Genomic DNA, 22,331 nt, shown 5'->3' with positions numbered 1-22,331 from the left:
CTCTTTTCCTCTCTACCTCCTTCCCACTCTATGTGAAGATAAATAGAAAAATATCCTTGAGTGAGGATTAAAAAAAAGAAAATAACAATACTTGCCTTATAGGACCATCTTAAATGGTCTCACCCATATACAAATGAGATATTTACATCCAATTACCTCACACAGTAAATTGCTCTACAGGAGTTATTTACTAACCACTGTGCCATACAGTGGGCACAATCCGCAGAAAACACTGGAGATCACAACAGAAGGGCCGGAAGGGAAGGCTGGGGGTGGCAGAAACGACACACGTTATCACTGTGGAAGGTGAATGACATTACATCAGGAGATAGGAACCAAGACAGAGGGCTGGGTGGCCAGAAAGCTTTTACAGCCACAAGCAACATGACATATGAACGTGGGTGAATGGCTGAAGTAGAAGGCAGAGAAAAGGTTTCAGGTAAAGTGGGGAAAAGAGTGGAGAACAAAGAGATTGTGCTGTATTACTGACTCTGAGGATATCAATAGTGCATCAGTTTAGCATGGTCACCATACCACTCGAGTGTTCAAATTAGAGCCTCAATAAGACATTTGATGAAAAAGAAAAGAAATGGTTCAGTTCATTCTACATTCTAAAGGGAGTCGGTGGTTTGGAAACTGACTGTACAGTGTTGGGAGGGGAAGAAAAGGGCTCAGACCAGAGAGGAAGGTTACTGGGCATAGGCAGGACTGATGGGACCCAGAGACTTTTCTGGAAGAAGACCAAAAGTCCTAACTTAAGTGGAGACAGTAAAATAGCAAAGCAGATGTGCAGAGCAAACAAATGTGATCACAGATTGAAAAGGATTGTCTTCGGTGAGCAGAGAAGGCAATCACCGTGCCTGAAGGAACTCTTGATCAGCCATTTCCAATCAATAAATTGGAAAGGAGAACATTTTTGTCCTGGCCGGTTTGGCTCAGCGGTTAAAGCGTCAGCCCACAGATTGGAGAGACCTGGATTCGGTTCAGACTAAGGGCACGTATCTCAGTTGCAGTTTGTCCCCAGCCCCGGTTGGGGTCGTGTGGGTGGCAACCACTCGATGTGTCTCTCTTACCCTTCTTCTCTCCCTCCCACTCTCTCTCAAGATAAAAATGCAAAAATGTCCTCGGGTGAGGATAAAAAAAGAAGGGAAAAAAAAAAAAGGAAAGGAGAGCATTTTTAAGGGCATACCTCCTTTGTAGCAAGTATACTTTTCTTACCCAAATCCTTTCGACGTTTATATTCATTAATGTTGACGTTGATTTCCTTGACTGCAAGGACTGCATTGGTCAAAGGCCCTTTATCCGGGTGGGATTCTGGGGTGGAATTCAGTAGCTCCATCAGCAGCAGTGGGTAACGCATTACTCGCTGTACAGGTTTGATGAGGAAGGAGCCCAGGTTAATATAATTTGTGCATCCCCTAAAAGAGAAGGAAACACAGAGTCATTCGTCCACTGTCCACAGACAAGGCAGGGCCTGCAGGCAGTGTGTGCTATTCCTAAACAGAGCGCTGTTCTTTCATCCTGCTTTCCACGTTCACCCTCTCCTGTTTACCGGGCACCTAAGAACACCAGGGACTGTTCCAGGTGCCGGGCTGCCACGTGACCATACAAAGTCCCTGACGGAAGGGGACAGGCAGTAATAGAGCGCTATTACAAGTGTCATTTGGTGGAAAGTGCTATGGAGAAAAATATAACAAGGCAAATCTACTTCTAGGTTTCTGTCTATAAAGAAAGAAAATAAAGAAATGAGTTTATGCCAGTGGTGAGGGGACTTACCATTCGTTGTACAGGCTCCTACAAGGCAGTGAGCATGAAAAGGAAAGAGACAGCTGATTAGCGACAATGCTGGCTTTCACATTCTTCTTATGACACCTCAGTTGAACATTAATGCCTATGAGTTGGGTGGACAAAAATCCCACAGGATAGGAGAGGAATTATGAATGTCTATGGTCGCATACCCAGTTTGTTGTAAAAAGTTAGTAAGCTCCTATTTCTCTTTGATCTACTCATATATCCATTACCCTCCTCCCTAAGACCATAAGAATCTCACCTGATGGTCGAGAATAATCGAATTTGCTCCTCTTACCTACTCTCTTATTTATTTGGACCAAACTATCTTCCTGGCTACTTACCTGAAAATGCTAACTTAATACTATGTATGTATAGATAAGAGTGACTGAAATGGATAAAGCTGCTTAAGATTTTCGTAATGTATGATGGGAAAAGGCAAGTTACCTAATAGGACCTATAATAATATGTCATTTATGATTAAAATAAGATGAATGGGTGGGCATAAGAAGAAGCCTAGACGTATGCATGGGAGTGACGTTCAAAGGCAGAACTAAAGCGCTGTGGTGGAAGCGAAGTGCTCAAAACGCCTACTTAAGCTCTGCCAACGAGTCCTGGAGATGCTTCTGGATCTTCTCGTCCTTCTCGTAGATGTCCAGCAGCGAGATGGCCTCATCGTGATTCTGGCAGTAAACCTTGTATGTTCCCTCAAGCTCATCGCGGTGATCAAGGAACACAGCTCCTTTGAAGTACAAGAGACACAGAGCTTTTTCTCAGTGTCGTCAATGTGAACGTAAGGTATAAGGCAAACTTGACTGTTGGTTAAATCCTATCACAAGAGATGATAGTAAGACTATCTATCAAATGAATTAAAAAATTCCATGTAATAGCTTAAAATTGTCTTATTTAAAGAAAAATTTAAGAGAACCATGCCATCCATGTATTTATTGCTCAGTACACGTACACACACGTGCGCACACCTGGTCCCCGTAACAGTCTCCAGCCCCTTTCAGTCAGGCAGAATAAGGAGTTTGCAAGTGCTCTCCTGCAGGTATCTGGTCAGAAGCAGAAAGGACCCCGCCCTCTGAGCCCCAGGAAAACCTGCACAGGGATGAGAGATCCTTCTACAGCAGCAGTACTGGACTGCTCTCCCCCAAACAGTGTTCCTCTCTCAGAACATGATCCTACTCACTGCTTCCCCTGAAACTATTTCTCCCAGCTGCTCTGCGCATAAACCCCTCCCCCAGGGAACTCTAGCCCTTGCTCTACAATGTCACCTGTTCCATTTATGCTGTATTCTACGAAATTCACTCGTCTTGTGCAGATCAGTTCCTACTTAAATTAAGTGTACTCCCATAATTATAGCTCCCTTCTGTAAAAGAAACTTTAGTTTGTTCATGAACACCACACCCATGCTGCCCCGTCTCACGGGCAGCTTCACTTCTGTCGAACCCTGCAACCAACAGGCACAGTATCGGGAGTAGCACTCTTTTGGGAAAATAAAATAGAATGGAAAAGAAAATATCAGGTCCTGCCGGTGTGGCTCAGTGGTTGAGCGTCGACCCATGCACCAAGATGTCGCTGGTTCAATTCCCAGTCAAGGCACATGCCCAGGTTGTGGGCCCAATCCCCAGTGGGGGGCATGCAGGAGGCAGCCAATTGATGTTCTCTCTCAGCGAGAGAGAGTTCTATCTCTCCTTCTCTCTCTAAACTCAATAAAGGAAAAAAAAAATTTTTAAGAAAATATCAGGACATAATAGAAGCAAGCACAGACATACACACACAAACGTATATCCTGGGGCCTTATATAAACTATCCTTCTTTCTGTGGGACATGTTTAAAATAATTTAAGCCAGCCCCTTATATATTACTACATATGCAGTCTCCTGGTAGTTCTTTCTCTCAACCTCATCTTCTAACTCATCCAAGCCCTGAACACCTACCCTTCTTTCCTTCCCCACCAGACACTGTCCTGGTTGGACTAGAATCCTCCAATCAGGATTAGTAAATACCTACCCTTCTTTCCTTCCCCACCAGACACTGTCCTGGTTGGACTAGAATCCTCCAATCAGGATTAGTAAATTAATTCAGTGCTGCTTTCTCCAGCACCCTAGATTTCCTTAACTTTTTGCTAAGTTATCCCCCTTTCCTGGGTCATAACTGCTTGGAAGGTACAGTGTGGAGAGGGAACAAAGGCTTAGAGCAAGACTGTTTGGATTGTATGCCGCCACTGGTATTTGTTAAAATGGGGATGGCGCCTGGCTGATGTGGCTCAGTGGTTGAGCATCAACCCATGCACCAAGAGGTCACCGGTTCGATTCCCAGTCAGGGCACATGCCCAGGTTGTGGGGCTGATCCCCAGTGGGGGGCATGCAGGAGGCGGCCAATTGATGTTCTCTCTCACTGATGTTTCTATCTCTCGCTCCCTCTCCCTTCCTCTCTCTCTAGAATGATTAAGAAAAAAAAAAAAATGGGGATGGCGAACTGAAGTAGAAAAATATGTATGTCATTGCTGATATATGATAAACTACCTCTGGAAGGAGATACAGGAAAACTAGTCGCAGTGGTTGTTTTAGGTTGAGAAGAGCTGGGTAGGTAGGGGACATGTAAGATACTTTATTAGTTCTTTGTACCTTCCTAACTTTGTGCCATGTGAAGGTAATTAAAATAAGTTAAATTTAAAATGTATTAAAATAAATTAAACTTAACCAAAATAAAAATTTGTTTATGCAATTCATGTCAATCTGCCATTTGCTATTGGCTCAGCAAAGCTTTAATTTCCCCCTCTCTGACTTCTCAGAACCTTCCCTTATCAGATGTTCCAAATCAAATCCTTTATTAATTCCCCACTGAACGTACTGCTTGGCCTTCTGGTTGACCAAGATGGCAGTCCCCAGCACAGTTCTCACACGGTGTTGGCTCCACCGCGTGCTCCCCTCAGCCACTGCAGTGTCCCTCACTTGTAAAGTTAAACCTCCTGCCACAGTCCTGAACCTTTTAGCCCGAGGACCTCTCCTCACTATCCTCTGTGTACCTTCAGCACCAGTCTACCTAATTCGTTTGTCTTGGGAAAAGAAGTGGAAGAAAAGAAGAAAAATGAAACACAGTTGATATCTTACAGGGGTGAGATTATGAATATTTTGTTTTAATTTCCTATTTTATTGTCATAAAATACAGGTAATTAGAAAAAAAGTAATTGTTTGATTAATAATTACTCTCTTAGAGACCAACCAATTTGTCTAGTTTCTTTCATAATTCAAATAAATAGCTTACAGATAGTTATTTCAAATGCCTTAATCTTATAAGTAAGCTTTTTTTGCTTTATCATTCTATTAAAATAGGATCACAGTAGCTTCCTTCTAGTCAATCAATATGTGCTTTCCTTCCTCAATCCCCCTGACCTCTGACCTCTCCATTTAAAGCAAGACCCCAGGCTTCAGTTTCTCTTACCTTTCCATTAAGTATTAGACATAAAGCTACTCTGTAAAGAAGTTAACCCATGAGCAGGTGGCCTGAGAGAAAGACCTGAGTCTGAATGTCAGCCCCATCAACTGCTCACCATGTGACCTTGGGCACATTACTCCCCCCTCTAAGTCTCAGTTTCCTTATCAGTAAACCTCCGAGGGTTGTTGTAAGAAACAACTGAGATTAAGCGTGACATACCTTGAAAGGGTGTGTGGTGTGTAATATACACTCAAGAAACATTAACAATGTTGCACTGTCACCTAACATCTCAGAGCCATTCCCCCTCCCTTCAGGGTGGCAGAGCCCTGATTCTGCTGCACGATTTCTCTCCAAGGTGAGTCACGTAAATATTGCCCCATCTAAGCCAAATCATGATCCTATCCCCATGTCTAGTAATCAGTTCATGTGCAAGCAGGTGACCTAGTTCTCCCTCAGCCCACTCACTTTGGGGAAAACCAGCTGCCATATCACGTGACAGCCAAGGAGAGGAGCAGGGTCATAAAGAGCTGCGTGGGCAGCGCAGACCAACAGCTTGACTCTTGATTCCAACCTCATGAAAGACCCTGAGCCAGAACCACCCAGCTGGGCTACTCCCAGATTCCTACACACAGAAACTGTGACATAATACACATTTCTCGTTTTAAATTGCTAAGTTTTGGTATAATGTGTTACATATCAATAGATAACTAATATAGTTGCCTTGTTTAAAAGAAACAGATGATTGTTTTTCAAACATTTTTGACAATGACCATATGAATAAATACATTTTAAACCATGAGTCACTACACTCACACACACATACATAGAATAGAAATAAAAATTTCAAAAAACTGCGCAAAGGCCCATGGCGAGTGTTGACGCTATGTGATTTCTGCCCAGTCAGTGCTCTGAATGTCAAAGTGAAGAAATTCAATGAAGCGCAGGTAAACGGCAGGAATAACTATGACTCTCTTAAGGTAGCCAAATGCCTCGTCATCTAATGAGTGATGCGCATGAATGGATGAATGAGATTCCCACTGTCCCTACCTACTATCCAGCGAACCCACAGCCAAGGGAACGGGCTTGGCAGAATCAGCGGGGAAAGAAGACCCTGTTGAGTTTGACTCTAGTCTGGCACGGTGAAGAGACATGAGAGGTGTAGAATAAGTGTGAGGCCCCCGGTGGCCCTCTGTCACAGCGAGGGGCACGGCGGGGCGGGGACCGCCAGCCTTGCGTGTTGGGAAAATTGGACAGCTACATGCAAAAAATGAAACTAGACCATCAACTTACACCATATACAAGAATAAACTCAAAATGGATAAAAGACTTAAATGTGACTCATGAATCCATAAAAATCCTAGAAGAAAATGTAGGCAACAAAATTTCAGACATCATATGCAGCGGAATTTTCAGTGACACATCACCTAAGGCAACAGAAACAAAGGAGAAAATGAACACATGGGACTACATCAAACTAAAAAGCTTCTGTACAGCAAAAGATATAATCATCAAAATAGAAAGGTAACCCACTGTATGGGTTGCCAATGATACATCAGATAAGGGGTTAATTTCCAATATATATATAGAGTGCTCATACAACTCAACAAAAGGAAGACAAAGAACCCAATTAAAAAATGGGCAGAGGAGCTAAATAGACACCTCTCCAAATAGGACATACAAATGGCTAAGAGACATGTGAAGAAATGCTCACCATCACTAATCATCAGAGAGATGCAAATTAAAACAACTATGAGGTATCACCTCACACCTGTCAGAACGGCCGCCATCAACAAATCATCAAACAACAAGTGTTGGCGAGGGTGTGGAGAAAAGGGGACTCTAGTGCACTGCTGGTGGGAATGCAGACTGGTGCAGCCACTATGGAAAACAATATGGTGTTACCTCAAAAAATTAAAAATTGAATTGCCATTTGACCCAGTGATCCCACTTCTAGGAATATAGCCTAAGAAGCCTGAAACACCAATCAGAAAGAATATATGTACCCCCATGTTTGTAGCAGCACTATTTACAATAGCTAAGATCTGGAAACAGCCCAAATGTCCATCAGTAGACGAATGGATAAAAAAGCAGTGGTACATATACACAATGGAGTACTATACAGCAGTAAGAAAGAAAGATCTTATCCTTTGAGACGACATGGAGGGACCTGGAAAGTATTATCCAAAGCGAAACAAGCCAAGCAGAGAAAGACAAATATCACATGATCTCACTTATTTTTGGAATATAATGAACATAACAGTCTGAGGAATGGGGTAGTCCCAGACGTGGAAGTGGGGTACAGACTGACAATCCCCAGAAGAGGGGGTGGTGGTGGGGAGATAAACCACAGAACTTATATGCATGTATGCATGAACAATAGACATGGACAACAAAGCTGGGAACAGGGCGGGGAGGGAGGGGGAGGTGAATATCACTGAGGAAAAAAGGAGAAATATCTGTAACAAAAATAAATAAATTTTAAAAAAAGTTTCAAGAAACTGTGATTACAGTAAATTCTGATATTTTCTATTTTACTTTAAAAATATATACTGGTCCAACTGGTATGGCTCAGTGATTTAGCGTCAACCCACACACCAAGAGGTCACAGGTTCAATTCCTGGTCAGGGTGCATTCCCAGGTTGTGGACCAAATCCCCAGTGGAGGGGAGGGGGGCCCGCCGGAGGAGGTTAGTCGATGTTCTCTCATCAATGTTTCTATCTCTCTCTCTCTCTCAATCTAAAATTAATAAAGAAAAAATATTTATATATATATATGGATGCAACCCACAAAATTGATCTCATGATCCACATCGTATTAAGTGATAGCTAAAATTTCTTCTATTGCTAACATTCTATATCTCTCAAAGTAGACTGCAGATAAAAGGAGAAGCTGAGGGCCAAATAGCCTCTGAATTAAGTAACTAAAACTTCATTTCTTCGCATAACTACTCAGAACCAGCAAGGCCCTTGTCCCCCTGCCTTCCACCCATGTAATTAAAAAAAAAAAAGGGAAGAAGCAGCTGCTTGTGAAGCAATGGCAGGAGCTCATACCTACAGCATCGCTGATTTCCAGATCGGCCAATAATTGCTTTGAGACCTTTATCACCATCTGCATATTTCCAAAAAGTCCCTCAAAATCAATGTTTGGTATCTGAGAAAGGGAAACAAAATGTAAAGATGCATGAAAATGAAAGTAATAGCATATCCTTCACATTAGAAAGACCTCAAGGATTAGACAAAAATTGTTCAAGGTCATTTTCACTCACTCTCACGAAGTGTCCAGAACGGAAACATCCAACGTTAGCTTTAGTGTCACCCTTTGTCCTTGATCCGAGTATCCTCCACTTCCTCCCCTCCCCACCTTAGTAAAAGGACTGTGAAATGCTTTGGTCTATGAGTGTACTGGGATGCATATGCCCCCCCCCATACCCACAGTGTGATGGCACTGCCCACTTCCTACAGACGTCTGAAGAGACTGCTCCTGGAATACAAACCCAAACCCAGCCCAGGTGGTCAAGAGGCAATAAGGACTGTAAATCCCCAGGAACTGTTAACCTCTTTTTCTGTCTCCAACATCCAGAAAAGTACCTAACACAAGCACATGCCACCTCAGCGTTTCCTGCATAGACTTTATACAATCAAATCAGGTACTAGAGCCAGTAACCCATCCTCTCCAGACTTTATTATACAACCTTTCCAGGAAAGTGACCTTCCAGACTCCCTGGTACTGTTTTCAGGAGCCAAATAAACAGAAATGTCCTGGGTGTTACTGCAGGAAGTCCAGTGAGTTAACCGTGAACTTGCTAAGTGACAGGATGCTGATGGCCTACGTTGACACACATATGTTGGGACCCGTGAATCAAGAGCAGCAGCCACAGCCTTTACTTCAAACCCAATACATCTCTGTGGTGAAAACTCCCATATCCTGACACTTCAGGCTTGGAGACCCACAGTCGAGGTAAAGCGAACTTGCTCCCACAGTTCCCACCTGTGCCTGCTGCAGGGGTACCATGATCCGCTCAATGCACATCTCCAGATCCCGAATGTAGTCTCGTTCCGTCTGATGAAGTTCTTCTACCACCTTGGCTCTCTTCTCCAGCATCCTCTGCTCCGGGTTTTCAGTGGACACGGGCCCAGGAGGAGCCACCGGAGACGAAGACTGGGAGGAGAGGAGCGTCATTTCTAGAAGGGAAAGGAGAACTGGTCAGCATCCCTCTGTGCTAAAGCAGGACTCTTCAACAGTCTGATCTGAAAGGAGCACAGTCCTTGAGAAGCAAAGGCTTCACAACTGTCAACAATCAGGAAATCTGATCCCACACGTTAGTTCTCATCATGAACAGATGAAGAACTTAGAAGGCCACCCCTGAGAATTTCTCTCATCTGTGCGATACCATTTTAGGATTTGTCCTGAAAAAAGAGTAGCTGGCCCATTTTATGAGGACAAATCAGTGTCCACAACTTCCTTTGCAAAGAGGTTGAAAAAGCTGTTGTTCACATTAAGAAGTGCTTTCATTTAATTAGGTATAAAATCCATTCTATAACCTCAGCAGCAGAAATACCAAATTGGAAGTTAAAAACATTGACATGGCACAGTAAAAGATTATGGGTAACATAATGCTGCCAAATAAAGGCAAGACAAGAATGAGGCAGAAATTATCTGTCTGAGATCTGGATGACTGCCGGATCCACTATGTTCCAGTCATGATGGTGGATTAACGTTAGTATATAAAGAAATATGCAAAATTATGTAGATTCTCTTTATGGAAACATCAATGAAGCCTCACAAGCAGGTTTTGTTACTTCAAATGTCTTGGAAGATACAAATGTACTATAAACATGAAGTTCTTTAATGGTATTTTTAATTAAAAGAAACTTTATAGAGCCGTACTGCATGATGTAAAAATGAAAACAAATTTGTATTTTGTCATTAGCTTTTTCACTTACCTGTTACTTAAATACATATGATGAGTGTTATTTATACAGATGAGATAGCATTTGTTCTTAAAATGAACATTAAATGCTAAAATAAACAATTTAAAAATTTCAACAGTGAAGCAATCTCTGCTGTGTATTTCAAATTCTTTAAGATCCACTTAAAACTACCAACTTGTTAGGTAAGTATATTAGTAAGTCTCAGTATAATTACAAGAATTTTTTTTCCAGCCTTAAAATGCAAAATAAAAGTGTTCAAACTACTTACAAAAATGAGGATTTCACAACAGATTTTAGTCTCCAAAAATCTTCCTCGCTGCCCCTTCTCTAAGAATTTAGGAATTCCTATGTTTAAAAAGTACGTCTGGATTCTAATTTCTAAAAACCATTCTCCACTAAAAGGAACCAGAGTTCTATGGAGAAATGACTAATTCCAGGGCTGGGGCAGGGAAGGTATAAATGAGCCCCAAACATCTTATGGTAGAAAGTAAGGAACTGCTTAGCAAAAGGAGGGGTCATGTCCAAAGGGGGTCCCACTGGCCAAACCTGGTACACAAGGCTAGATTATAATCCACTGAATAAAATAAGAATCCATGAACTCATATTGATAGTATGTATGTACTACATAAGTAAATGAGAAGAGAAAGCTCTTATGGTAGAATAAATATAGAAAAAATAATGGTGGGGTTCGATGATGATCAGGATATTGGCACAGTTTTGAATTAGTTATTACAAATTACTTAGTAACTACAAAAATAAAAAATAATGACTATATGGTGGAGAAATGGAAAATAACTGAGCACTCAAAATTCAAATCAACAATAAGGGACAAATAAATAGACATCATGTGTTTCCATTTGTCGTGTCTGAAAACAACACAATATCCCAGTCAAAAGTGCATAATTTGAAAGAAACCTTGAGGAAACATTAGCCAAACCCAAACTGAGGATTTGTATTCTTCAAAATGTCACATCAGGAAAGACAAAGAAAGCCTGAGGGATCGTTCCCAATCAAGCCAACTCAAGAGATGGCAAACAGATGCAATGACCTGACCTGGGGGAGGGGGCGGTTGCTACAAAGGATGGTATAGGGCAACTGATGAGATTGTAACACAAACTATCGATTATATCAACAATTAAATCAATTAAAACATCCTGAAATGGCAAATCTATGTGGTCATGTAATGAGAATATCCATATTCATACAAAATAACCACCGAAGCTATTAGTAAGGGACATGATATATGCAACCTACTCTCAAATAGTTCAGGAAAAAAAACCTGTGTGTGTGTGTGTGTGTGTGTGTGTGTGTACAGAGAGAGAGAGAGAGAGAGAGAGAATAAAAACAAAAACATGGCAAAATGTTAAACACTGGTGGATTTGAATAAAGAATATACAGGAGGTTCTTTGTACTACTGCAATTTTTTGTAAATTTGATATTATTCAAAATAGTTTTAAAAGATATAAAGATAGCCCTGGCAGGATTGGCTTAGCGGTTAGAGCGTCGGCCTGTGGTCCAGAGAGACCGGGGTTCGATTCCCGCTAAGGGCATGTACCTAGGTTACAGTATGTCCCCGGCCCTGGTTGGGTCGTGAGGGTGGCAACCACTCGATGTGTCCCTTTCACGTCGATGTTTTTCTCTCTTCCTCTCTCTCCCCTCCCACTCTATCTGAACAAAAAATAAAATAAAAATAAAAGATATAAAGATAAAATATTTTCTTGAACTTATTTTTGGTAGAATGAATGACAACATTTCAAACATAACTTATTTCATCAGAATGCTAAATTATAATTCTAAATTAACTGTAGTGTATGTAAAATTTATGTTCAATAGCTCTGTTTTAATTTTCTTTGTGATTTCAAAGCAATAGAATCTCAGTCCCAAATATGACTTCGTAAGTGGCAAGTTGAGAAAAATCACTTTTTTCTGAGGTATAAATGACATAAAACATTGTGTTTCAGGTGTACAATATGGTGATTCAGTATTTGTAAAAAAAAAAACCCAAAAAACTCAAATTTAATACAGGACTAAAAGGCTCTGGAAAAGAGGAACATTTATTGAATTCCTACCATGTGCCATGCACTTTATATATTATGTCCCTGGACTCATAAATATTCATGCCAAAATTTTGAAGTAGTATTGTTACTACTTCCCATTTAATAGATAAGAAAACCTAGGCTCTGCGAGGCTGACCAATTTGCCCCACGTTATGTAGTAGTAAATGGCAGTCTGGAATTTGAATCTAAATATATTTAAGTCCCAATCCTATGTCCTTAATCCTGCACCATTTTGCCTCCCTAGCCTGGTATCTAAACTAGAAAAGGTCAGGAACTTTTTAAATGCCCTGGAAACCATTATCTCCCACAAGTCAAAGTTCTATTAATTATAGTAGTTGAGAGCACAAAACACCAGCAAGTACTCATCAGTCAGAAACCAGAAACTTACGTTAGAAGACTCAATTAGATTTTTATTTGTATTAAAAGAAAGAAAAAGAAATGTTAATTCTTTTAAACTGCCAGCATGCTTTTTTTTTTTGGCAGGTGAATTTATAAACTCTTGCATAGCCTTTAAAAAACAAATGCTAATCACACTTTAGCGTGATTAAAACCCACTGGGGTATGTTTTTGTTAAACTGCAGTTTCCCGGGCAACACCTCTCAGATTCTGATTCAGCAAATCTGGTTGGGGCCTGGGTATCTGCAATTTGAACAAAATCCTAGGTGTTTCTGAAGATGCAGATGACCTGCATGCTCCACACACATACTAATTAATACTTAAAGATTAGGTCAAACTAGAAACATCTGGCTTGAAAAGACTCCACATGTAAGACTTTTTCCTTTATTTCAAATATCTTCTACAGAAAAAGCTTAGCATCTGGGACAACCAAGAGCGAGAAGGCAGCCGCTACCCTCAGCTGCTGTGGAGACAAGAGGCTCTGAATTTTCACTTCCTCACTCTTCAGCTGGGGAGGCACCCAGGAAAGTCCATCTTTACCTCTGGGCGCGGATTCCTCCTCTGTAAAATGAAGATAATAGCACCTGCTTTGTAGAAGTGTTGAGAATTGAACACGGTAATCACTCAACACCAAATTAGTCCTTTTCTCACGATGGGCCAGAAAATGCGGGCTGCAGCAGGTTAAGGTAAATGCTCCGTTCAGATACAATACAATTCTACTTTTCCCCGAGAACAATGTGATCTGGAGATGAGGAAGCACACGAGGAAGTTGTGGGCCAGCACCAGCCTATCAATAAAACGTGCAGACCAGTCCCACTTTCTTTCTCGGGGGCCCTGCAGGTGCTCAGGGGCCGGGGCAGACTGCACAGATTTACTTGTGGTGATAAAACAATTCGTGGTGGGGGTTTTTCCCTTCCCTTTTCTAGCCCCCTTCCTCCCCACCAGTCCCAACAATTCCACTCCTTTTCAAGATACCCCCACCTGCTGAGGTTGGTCCTTTACACCACGCTCATTCCTCAGTGTGCTAAGGAAGGACTCAATCATCCCACAGCTTCCCACAGCTCTCACACCCACACTTGAGAGTTAAAGAGAAAAGCCACTCACTTCTTCCCTTGCTCTGAAAGTTGGCTCTATGTTTGATAAGGAAAATCTTGGAATTCCCGGTTTGGCGGTCAGCGGCACTTACTTGAGTGAGAAAGAGGTTGAGCATTCTACCTGCTTTTGTGTGGATTCCAGCAACCCCGGGAGGTACCTGCAGCGCCAAAGGTCTGCTGAGTGTACGGGCGCATCAAAGTGTTAGCAGGCAGGCTGGACTCGTCCCAGAGCTCAGGAATGCACGCCGAGCCCCTAAAATTCCCCTAGGCTTTCTCATATTTACATATGAATTGCCCCAGTCCCCCAGGCTATCAGAGCAGGGCGGGTTCTAAAGGATGGAGCTGGAATTCTCCGCTAACTGGACTGAGATGCAGAAGGGAGGCCTTGCTTCTGCTCAGGCTCAACACCTTTCCCCTAGGAGCTCTCCTTTGAGGAAAGTCCTGAACAGTCAAGTCCCCTTCAGAAGTTTTTTTTTAATCCTCACCCAAGGATATTTTTCAACTGATTTTTTTGATAGGGAGGAAGGGGCCCTGGCCGGTTTGGCTCAGCGGTTAGAGCGTCGGCCTGCGGTCCTGAGAGACCCGGATTCGGTTCCCGCTAAGGGCGCGTACCTCGGTTGCGGTTTGTCCCCGGCCTTGGTCGGCTGTGCGGGTGGCAGCCACTCGATGTGTTCCTTTCACATCGATGTTTCTCTCTTTCTCTCTGTTCCTCTCTCTCCCTCCCACTCTACCTGAACAAAAAAATGGAAAAATGTCCTCGGGTGAGGATTAAAAAAAATAAATAGGGAGGAAGGGAGGGCAGGAAAGAGAAAGAAAGATCCATGTGATAGAGACATGGATTGGTTGCCTCCCACAGGACTCAGGTCCTGGATCAAATTGCAGCTGAGGTACATGCCCTTGACAGGAATCGAACCCATGATTCATTGGTCCCTGGGCTGATGCTCTAACCACTGAGAAAACTGGCGAGGGCCCTCTTCAGAGGTTTTTAATCCAAGAGTATTTTCTCTTACTTTTCCTGCCCCTGCTAAGCATTACTTTTTGGGATGCTCTTTTTAGGGAAGACTTTGGAAAGCCCATCCATCTCTTATGATTGATACACAAGAGGCAAAGCTGGACCGCGGACAGCAGCTGTCTACTCTGTCTGCCATCCCCTCCCCGCCAGGCTTAGCCCTGGCTCTGCCAAGGCAGCTGGACCCCCTACTGTAGGTACCTTACCCTAAAGCCATCAGAATGCAGATCTCAGCTGGCTGGTCCCAGGGCAGCAGGAACAGCACAGAGTAATTCACAGGCACTGGGAGCTCTGCTCACGGCTCAAACTTAGATTTTAAAAGAAACCGAAGAAAAATGTTTGCAGAACAGTATGTCATTTTCGGAAAGAGAAACAGAGTGAGAGAAAAAAAAAAAAGGGAAACCTGCAAAAAACCCCTACATATTTCCATCTATAGAGGGGTGGGGAAAAGTAGGTTTACAACTGCAATACAAATAAGTAATACGATAATTAATAAATAACAATACAAGAACAAACTTTCCCCGTACTCACAACTGTAAACCTATGTTTGCCCACCCCTACATACAATATGTAAATGCCCAGAAAAAGGTCTGGGAGGAGCACACACACAACTTCTGGTGCCGCCTTTCCCACGGCCTCTGAGACCACACCATTATTTGTGAGGCCCTCCTGGACTCCTGGACGGGACCCCTGCATCGTCACTTCCCTCCATCCTTTTAGCTTTGCATGTTATTTTCACAAATATTTATATGGCACTTACCATGTGTCAAGCACTGTTCTAAACTTTACAAATATCAATTTATTTAATCCTCATAACAACCTTACTAACTCTCCATCTTGCTGAGGAGGGATGAAGAGGAATTCAGTAACCGGAGAGAAAGTGGAAGACGGATTGGAGCCCACGCTGTGCTCCTGACCAGTAACCATTCTGCCTCCAGGCAAATCACAGGAGTTGTGACCTGGAATTCTACTTGTCTGTGGGGTGCGTGGCCACCTGGTAGCTAATGATAAAACTGCGATTCTAAAGCACAACTTACCCTCTGTAGAGCTACCCACCATTAAAACTGTGAGCAATTATGTATTTAAACATATATGCATATGTTCATATGATTACAGCTATAAAACCCCATTCGGCATAATGCAAATAATCCCTTAGCAGAATTGAATCTGTGTAATAAGTGCCTTACACAGTAAATATTCAGTAGTATAGCAGATAGTTTATGGCAGAAATTATGTGAAATATAGGGGAAGGCCTTTTTTTTTTTTATCATGTCCTTTGATAGATCTTTCTTACAGGGACAGGGAGAGACCCCTTCATGAAACCTCAGTTCCTCATTGGTATCCTTGAGAAACTTGGCCCCCAAAAGGTCAGTAAGTAAGAACAGTTATTACTGCCCCAGCCGATTTGGCTCAGCAGTTAGAGTGTCGGCCTGCAGTCCAGAGAGACCCAGGTTTGGTTCCCGCTAAGGGTACTGGGTCATGCAGGAGGCAGCCACTCAATGTGTCCCTTTCACAATGTGTCCCTTTCACGTCGATGTTTCTCTCTCTCTCTTCCTCTCTCTCCTTCCCACTCTATCTGAACAAAAAATGGAAAAATGTCCTCGAGTAAGGATAAAAAACAAAACAAAAAACAGTTATTACTTTCTCTATTTCTTTTTTTTTTTTTAACTTTCTCTATTTCTTAAAAAAAAAAAAAAGGTAAGCTTTTAGCTGAGTCTACTTTTAGAAACTGATTCTATGTAAATAATTAAATAAGTGTACAAAGATGTATATTGTAGAAATGTTCTTCAATGTATAAAAAAATTTGGAAACCACCTAAACAGAAACAGCCAAAACTTCTCCCCAAAAGGTGCTGGTTAAATAAATTATGGCATATCTGTGTAATAGAATACTATATAGCCATTGACATACAGATTTGTATTTATTAATGTGGAACACTGTGTTATTAAATTTTTAAAAAGCAGATTGCAGCCCGGCCACTGTGGCTCAGTGGTTGAGCGTTGACCCATGCACCAGGAGGTCACCGGTTGGATTCCCAGTCAGGGCACATGCCCAGGTTGTGGGCCAAATTCCCAGTGGGGGGCATGCAGGAGGCGGCCAATTGATGTTCTCGCTCATTGATATTTCTATCTCTCTCTCCCTTCTTCTCTCTCTAAAATCAATAAAGGAAAAAAAATTTTTTTAATAAATAAAATAAAAAGCAGATTGCAAAATAGTTTATGAAAAAAGTGCAATTTTGTTAAAAAGAGAAAAAATATTTCCAATGCAAATATTTGAAAATGAAAAAGTTTTGAAGGTGATAGAAATTCTGATATCTTTTTCCTTTCTTTTCACTTACTGTATTTTCTACTTTTTCTACAGTGAACATGTAATATTGTACTGACATAACAAATAATAATAAAGTAAAAAAAACCATTTGCTATAAATGAGAATGCACTAATAGTAACAGCTCACAATCACCCTGTTAATCCATTTCAAATTCTGCCTTCAATTTTTTTTCAAATATTTTTTTCTTTATTGATTTTTAGAGAGAGAGAAACATCCATCGATGAGAGGGAACATCGACTGACTGCCTCCTGCATGCCCCCCACTGGGGATGGGGCCCACAACCTGGGCATGTGCCCTGACCAGGAATGGAACCGGTGCCGACATTTGGTGCCTGGGTCCACAATCAACCACTGAGCCACACCAGCCGGGCTGTCTTCACTTTTTAATAATCTGAAGTTTCTTTCCTGACCTAATCCCTTTACAATGCTGAAGCAAATGAGTAATAAAATGCTGTTGAAATGACAAGCTGCTAGTCTTGTGAGAAAAGCCAAACACAACTGCCTGCTTAACAATCTGTCTAGCAAACCCTAAAAGGAAGCAATCTGTAAATCTGCTCATCTTCTCCCCAGGCCAACGGGAGGAACTGTAAATCCTGGTTTTCCAGATTACCACATCACTCCAGCCAGCCCACCCAGCCCCCCACCACTTCTTTTCCTTTTAGCACCTACACAGCTTCTCTTTGGAGAAAGTTTGCTCAAAGTGAAACTTGGAGCATGGTGGCTCCTGGCTCTCCTGCAGGGCTCACAGACCCCTATTCCAGGATCACAAATTCATGAAACAAAAGAATAATACACAGACAACAGTATAGTGATTACCAGAGGGAAAGGGGGGTAGGGAGAGGTAGAAGAAGGTATAAGGGGATAAATGGTGATGAAAGAACACTTGACTTGGGGTGGTGAAAACAAAATACAATATGGTGAACACAAAGTACAATATACAGATGATGTGTTATAAAACACTTGAAACCTATATAAATTTATTAACCAATGCTACCATAATAAATTCAATAAAAAAGAAAAAATAATTAATACAAAATGAAATGATCTTTAGGTATTAAGTGTTTTGGATATGTTTATTTAATTTTTTTTTTTTTATCCTCACCGAGGACATTTTCCCAATTTTTGTACAGATAGAGTGGGAGGGAGAGAGAGGAAGAGAGAGAGAGAGAGAGAAACATCGACATGAAAGGGACACATCGAGTGGTTGCCACCCGCACGACCAACCAGGGCCGGGGACAAACTGCAACTGAAGTATATGCCAGGGACAAACTGCAACTGAGGTACATGCCCTTAGCGGGAACCGAACCCGGGTCTCTCCGGACTGCAGGCCGACGCTCTAACCGCTGAGCCAAACCGACCAGGGCTGGATATGTTTATTTAAAAGGGTAAGCCCAGTCTCTCAAAATTAGGATTATTTCCGAGTGTAATCCAATATTTTGATGGTAAAATCTGTTTAAACCTAGGAATATAGGTGAGTACTATCTTATTTTATAGCTGAAACATGGAAAAAAATAAAACCTCAGTGGAAGAGAACATGAATTGGGTTTTCCCCGGGACCCCAGTCATACATGCTGTATAGATTTAAATGAGCTCTGGCACCTCAACAGTCACTCCACTGCCCTACAGCTCCCTGGCTTCCATTTCTCAGGACAGATGCGGAGCTGCTTCCAGATCTTGAGGGGGCAGCAGGGATCTAGACCTGGGATCTAGCCCTGCGCCCCTACCTGTGTGACCTTGGACGTGTTACACAACCTCTCTGGGCTCCTGTTTCCACGTGTGTGTAGAACAAGGGGGTTGGGCCTCTTTATTCACTTCCAGGCTCTGAAATCTCACGTGATTTCCTACTCTGTTACGTCACTTACTCCTCTCAATTTGGTATCACCACACTAACCTCTAACCAGTTCCACAGGAGTGCCACTAGCATTGGAGACTTCTTTGGACTCACCTAGGCAGTTAGTCACTTCCTTTCAGTGAGCCCAGAGGACTTGCTGCTATTATGGATCCTAGCACAAAGTACTTCAAACACTTGTTTCGCTATTATTTCTTGGATGAGACGAGCCCAGCTTGTCTCTGTGCCTTACATAGCTGCCACAACTGGTTAGGATTTAGAACCTATGGAACCAGAGTAAATCACAAGCTTCCTCTGGGGTGCGGGTGGGGCTGGAGAGCAGAGGAAATGGAATTCCCTATCTTCGAATTACTGAGGAGGGAATGAGAGGAGTGTATAACACATATATGTTTCTGTCTAAGTATTGCTGTGAGGTCAACAGTAGGTGAAGCATCTCCATTATTTCAATAGATGCTAAGATGCACATTTTTTCACATTCTAATATCTCTGAAAGCAAGATGTGTTTTCTAACTAATAGCATGTTAATAAAAGTATTCTAGTTTAATTAGAAGTCTTTCTTTTTATAATTTTTTTTGTATCCTCACCCGAGGATATTTTTGCATTTATCTTCAGATAGAGCAGGAGGAAGAGACAGAGGAAGAGAGAGAGAGAGGGAAATATCAATGAGAGAGACACATCGAGTGGCTGCCACCCACATGACGCCCCCAACCAGGGCCGGGGACAAACTGCAACCGAGGTACGTGTCCTTAGTGGGAACCAAACCCAGGACTCTCTGGTCTGCAGGCTGACGCTCTAACCACTGAGCACACCGGCCAGGGCCTTCTTCCTTTTTAATGGTACATAAAATTATTCAGTGTCTTACAATAGATGTACTTTAGATTTAATAAAATGCAATAGATTTCATCTGTCTATCCCCTCGCAGTTTATGATTAGAAGAAAGGGGTTTATTGATACCATGGAACAAAATCAGCTGTGCAGGCATGGACACAAATGAGTAACTTTCCATCAGAAATGACTGTATTGGCACCGTCATACCCTAGTGACTTGCAGCCTAATGTTTATGCACAGTGTGAACACTTCCTGGTTTCTCAGGAAATATCAAATTAACCAAACTCTGCGGCATCAGAGTGGGAGTGTCAAGTTTCTGAGTTCCCACCCTCACATCCCACTGAAGACTAAGCCTGCCTTGGCACTGAAGTTAGCTGCTTTGATTCATCCCTCCTCCCTCTACACCTGTCAACATCTTCAGGTACATGTGAAAAAAGATGCCCTAGAAGACTGCCTCTTTCTATCCTACCTCAATTTCTTGCCTGTCCTTAATATCTCTTGATTTTAGAGAGACCCGGATTCCTCCTAGGCCAATATTCCCTTATTATTGATAAAACATTACATAAAAAGAATTTAGGTTATGGCTTGTAGAGGAAACAGGCAACTTAGCTTCTTGAGACTACAACTCATGATCCCAAAAGGCAAAATCTTTGAGTTGGATGGAGTCTGTCAGATTGGATCATTCTAATCTCAGAAGAGGACTGCCTTATTTCCCCTACGGCTTCAATTATCTCACAACTCTTGAAGAATTATGGTCCTACATATACAGTGATACCTCGGTTCTCGAACGCCTCGGTTTTCGACCAAATCGGTATTCGACCAGGAGATTCGAGAAATTTTGTCTCGGAATCCGAACAAATATTTGGAACTCGAACTTCCGAGATGAGCCGAGTTGAGCCGAATGGCGTTCATTCGGCCCAGCGCGCCTTGCTTGCGTCATCAGTGTGAGTGCAGAGAGAGAGTCACGCTTTGTGGAGTCACGCTTTCCTATTGGTTTCATTGCTTCGGTTCTCGAACAATTCGGTTCTCGACCGTCCTCCTGGAACGAATTATGTTCGAGAACCGAGGTATCACTGTATTTCTTTTTGCTTCTACAGTATCTACTCTTTCCCTCTCCCTTGCCTCCTACCCACACATCTATCTTCAAACAAGCACTGACACCCTGGTTTTAAAAAGTAAGCACGTGAGGCTTCCAGTGAAGATGACGAAGTAAGTAGACGTTGTGCTCACCTCCTCCTACAACTACATCAAAATTACAACCAAATTATAGAACATTCTCCATTGAAAACCATGTAAAGACTAGCCAAACAGAACTCTTATAACTAAGGATATAAAGAAGAAGCCACGTCAGGACTGGTAAGAGGGGCAGAGACACAAATGAGCTGGTTCCACACCCACGTGTGGCTGTTGGGAATCGGGAGGGATATCTCGGCTATGGAGGTCCCCACTGAAGAGCAAGTGCTGAGGAGTCCCATACTGGGCTCCCCAGCCCAGAGCACCAGTGCTGAGGAGAGAAGTCTCTACGAGAGCTGGCTGTGAAAATCAACAAAGACTCAGTACTGGTGAGATGAAGGGCTGCTATAGACCCAGGTCATCTCTTAGAAGGGCCTGAGCAAAGACTCACTCGCTCACAGACACTTGCCATAAGTTCCAGTGAAGGGACAGCACAGCTTGCAGGTACAGGCAGGCACCCAGTCTGCGTCTCCATTAACCTGATAACACCACTCTCACCCCACCCTGGTGATTCCCTGCCCCACCCAATTCACGTGGAGCCTCTTTCAGAGGCTAACAGACACAAGAAGCCAGCCTGGGCCAGCACTTCAAAGTTCCTAAAATCTCTCAAAGGTTCACAGGCCCCAAATGGGCAGTGGCTGGCCTTGGCTGTACCTCTTGCTAAGTGGCCCCCAGTCCAGCACTAGTGGTAGCCAGCCTCAGTTCACAGCATAACCACTTTTAGGTGCCTCCAAGCCCAGCACAGGCAGCTACCAACCAAAGATCACCTTGTAGCTCCTACCATAATTAAAATGCCCAGGCCAGACACAGGTAGTGGCTGACCTTGGTCTACACTGAGCCCTTTCCACAAGAGGTCCCAGAACAAACACACCCAGTGGCCAGCTTCAGACCACACTAGAGCACCACCTGATTAGCACCACAAACACCACACCCAAAGGGTGAACTCAGCAAGCACCTGAGACCTGCTGAAGTAAATCCCATTCTGTGGGGTTATCTCCTGCAGAACAGTTTGTTTGCTAAAGTCACAGCCAGTCCTCACAGCCAGTCAGCCTGAGGGTCAATCCCACCCACTGACATGCCAACAGAATACAAAGGATCAACTACAGCAGGAGGGCACACACACCCACAAAATGGCACACCTGGAACACCCAGCTCAGGTGAACAGAAAGACTGCAGCACTGGACCCCACAGGACACCTACTACATAAGGCCACTCTGACAAGACTGACATAGAAGATCTACTTAATACGTAAAAACAAACAGAGAGGCAGCCAAAATTAGGAAACAAACAGCCTACGACAAAACAAACAAACAAACAAAAACAGTACGAAATGCCAGGAAAAGAAATATACAAAAATGGAGGAAAGCAATCTACC

The 22,331-nt window shown here is 42.7% G+C and overlaps 1 protein-coding gene across 2 annotated transcripts in view; it reads right to left on the bottom strand.

Annotated features, from left to right (window-relative positions):
• The window catches only part of LOC118632527 (dynamin binding protein), an 88,176-nt gene that overhangs the window by 17,346 nt on the left and 48,499 nt on the right, over positions 1–22,331 (bottom strand). For both annotated transcript variants that reach the window (XM_036265715.1, XM_036265716.1), the window contains 5 exons: positions 9,220–9,413; positions 8,283–8,382; positions 2,383–2,530; positions 1,777–1,794; positions 1,219–1,418 (listed from right to left, as the gene is read on the bottom strand). In XM_036265715.1, coding sequence (XP_036121608.1) covers positions 1,219–1,418; positions 1,777–1,794; positions 2,383–2,530; positions 8,283–8,382; positions 9,220–9,413 — 660 coding nt within the window. The remainder of the gene's footprint in view (positions 1–1,218; positions 1,419–1,776; positions 1,795–2,382; positions 2,531–8,282; positions 8,383–9,219; positions 9,414–22,331) is intronic.

The sequence above is a fragment of the Molossus molossus genome, unplaced genomic scaffold, assembly GCF_014108415.1.
Source record: "Molossus molossus isolate mMolMol1 unplaced genomic scaffold, mMolMol1.p scaffold_m16_p_17, whole genome shotgun sequence".
NCBI classification, from domain to species: Eukaryota; Metazoa; Chordata; class Mammalia; order Chiroptera; family Molossidae; genus Molossus; species Molossus molossus.
The sequence above is the reverse complement of the archived record's forward strand: the minus strand, read 5'-3'. Positions and strand labels throughout refer to the sequence as shown.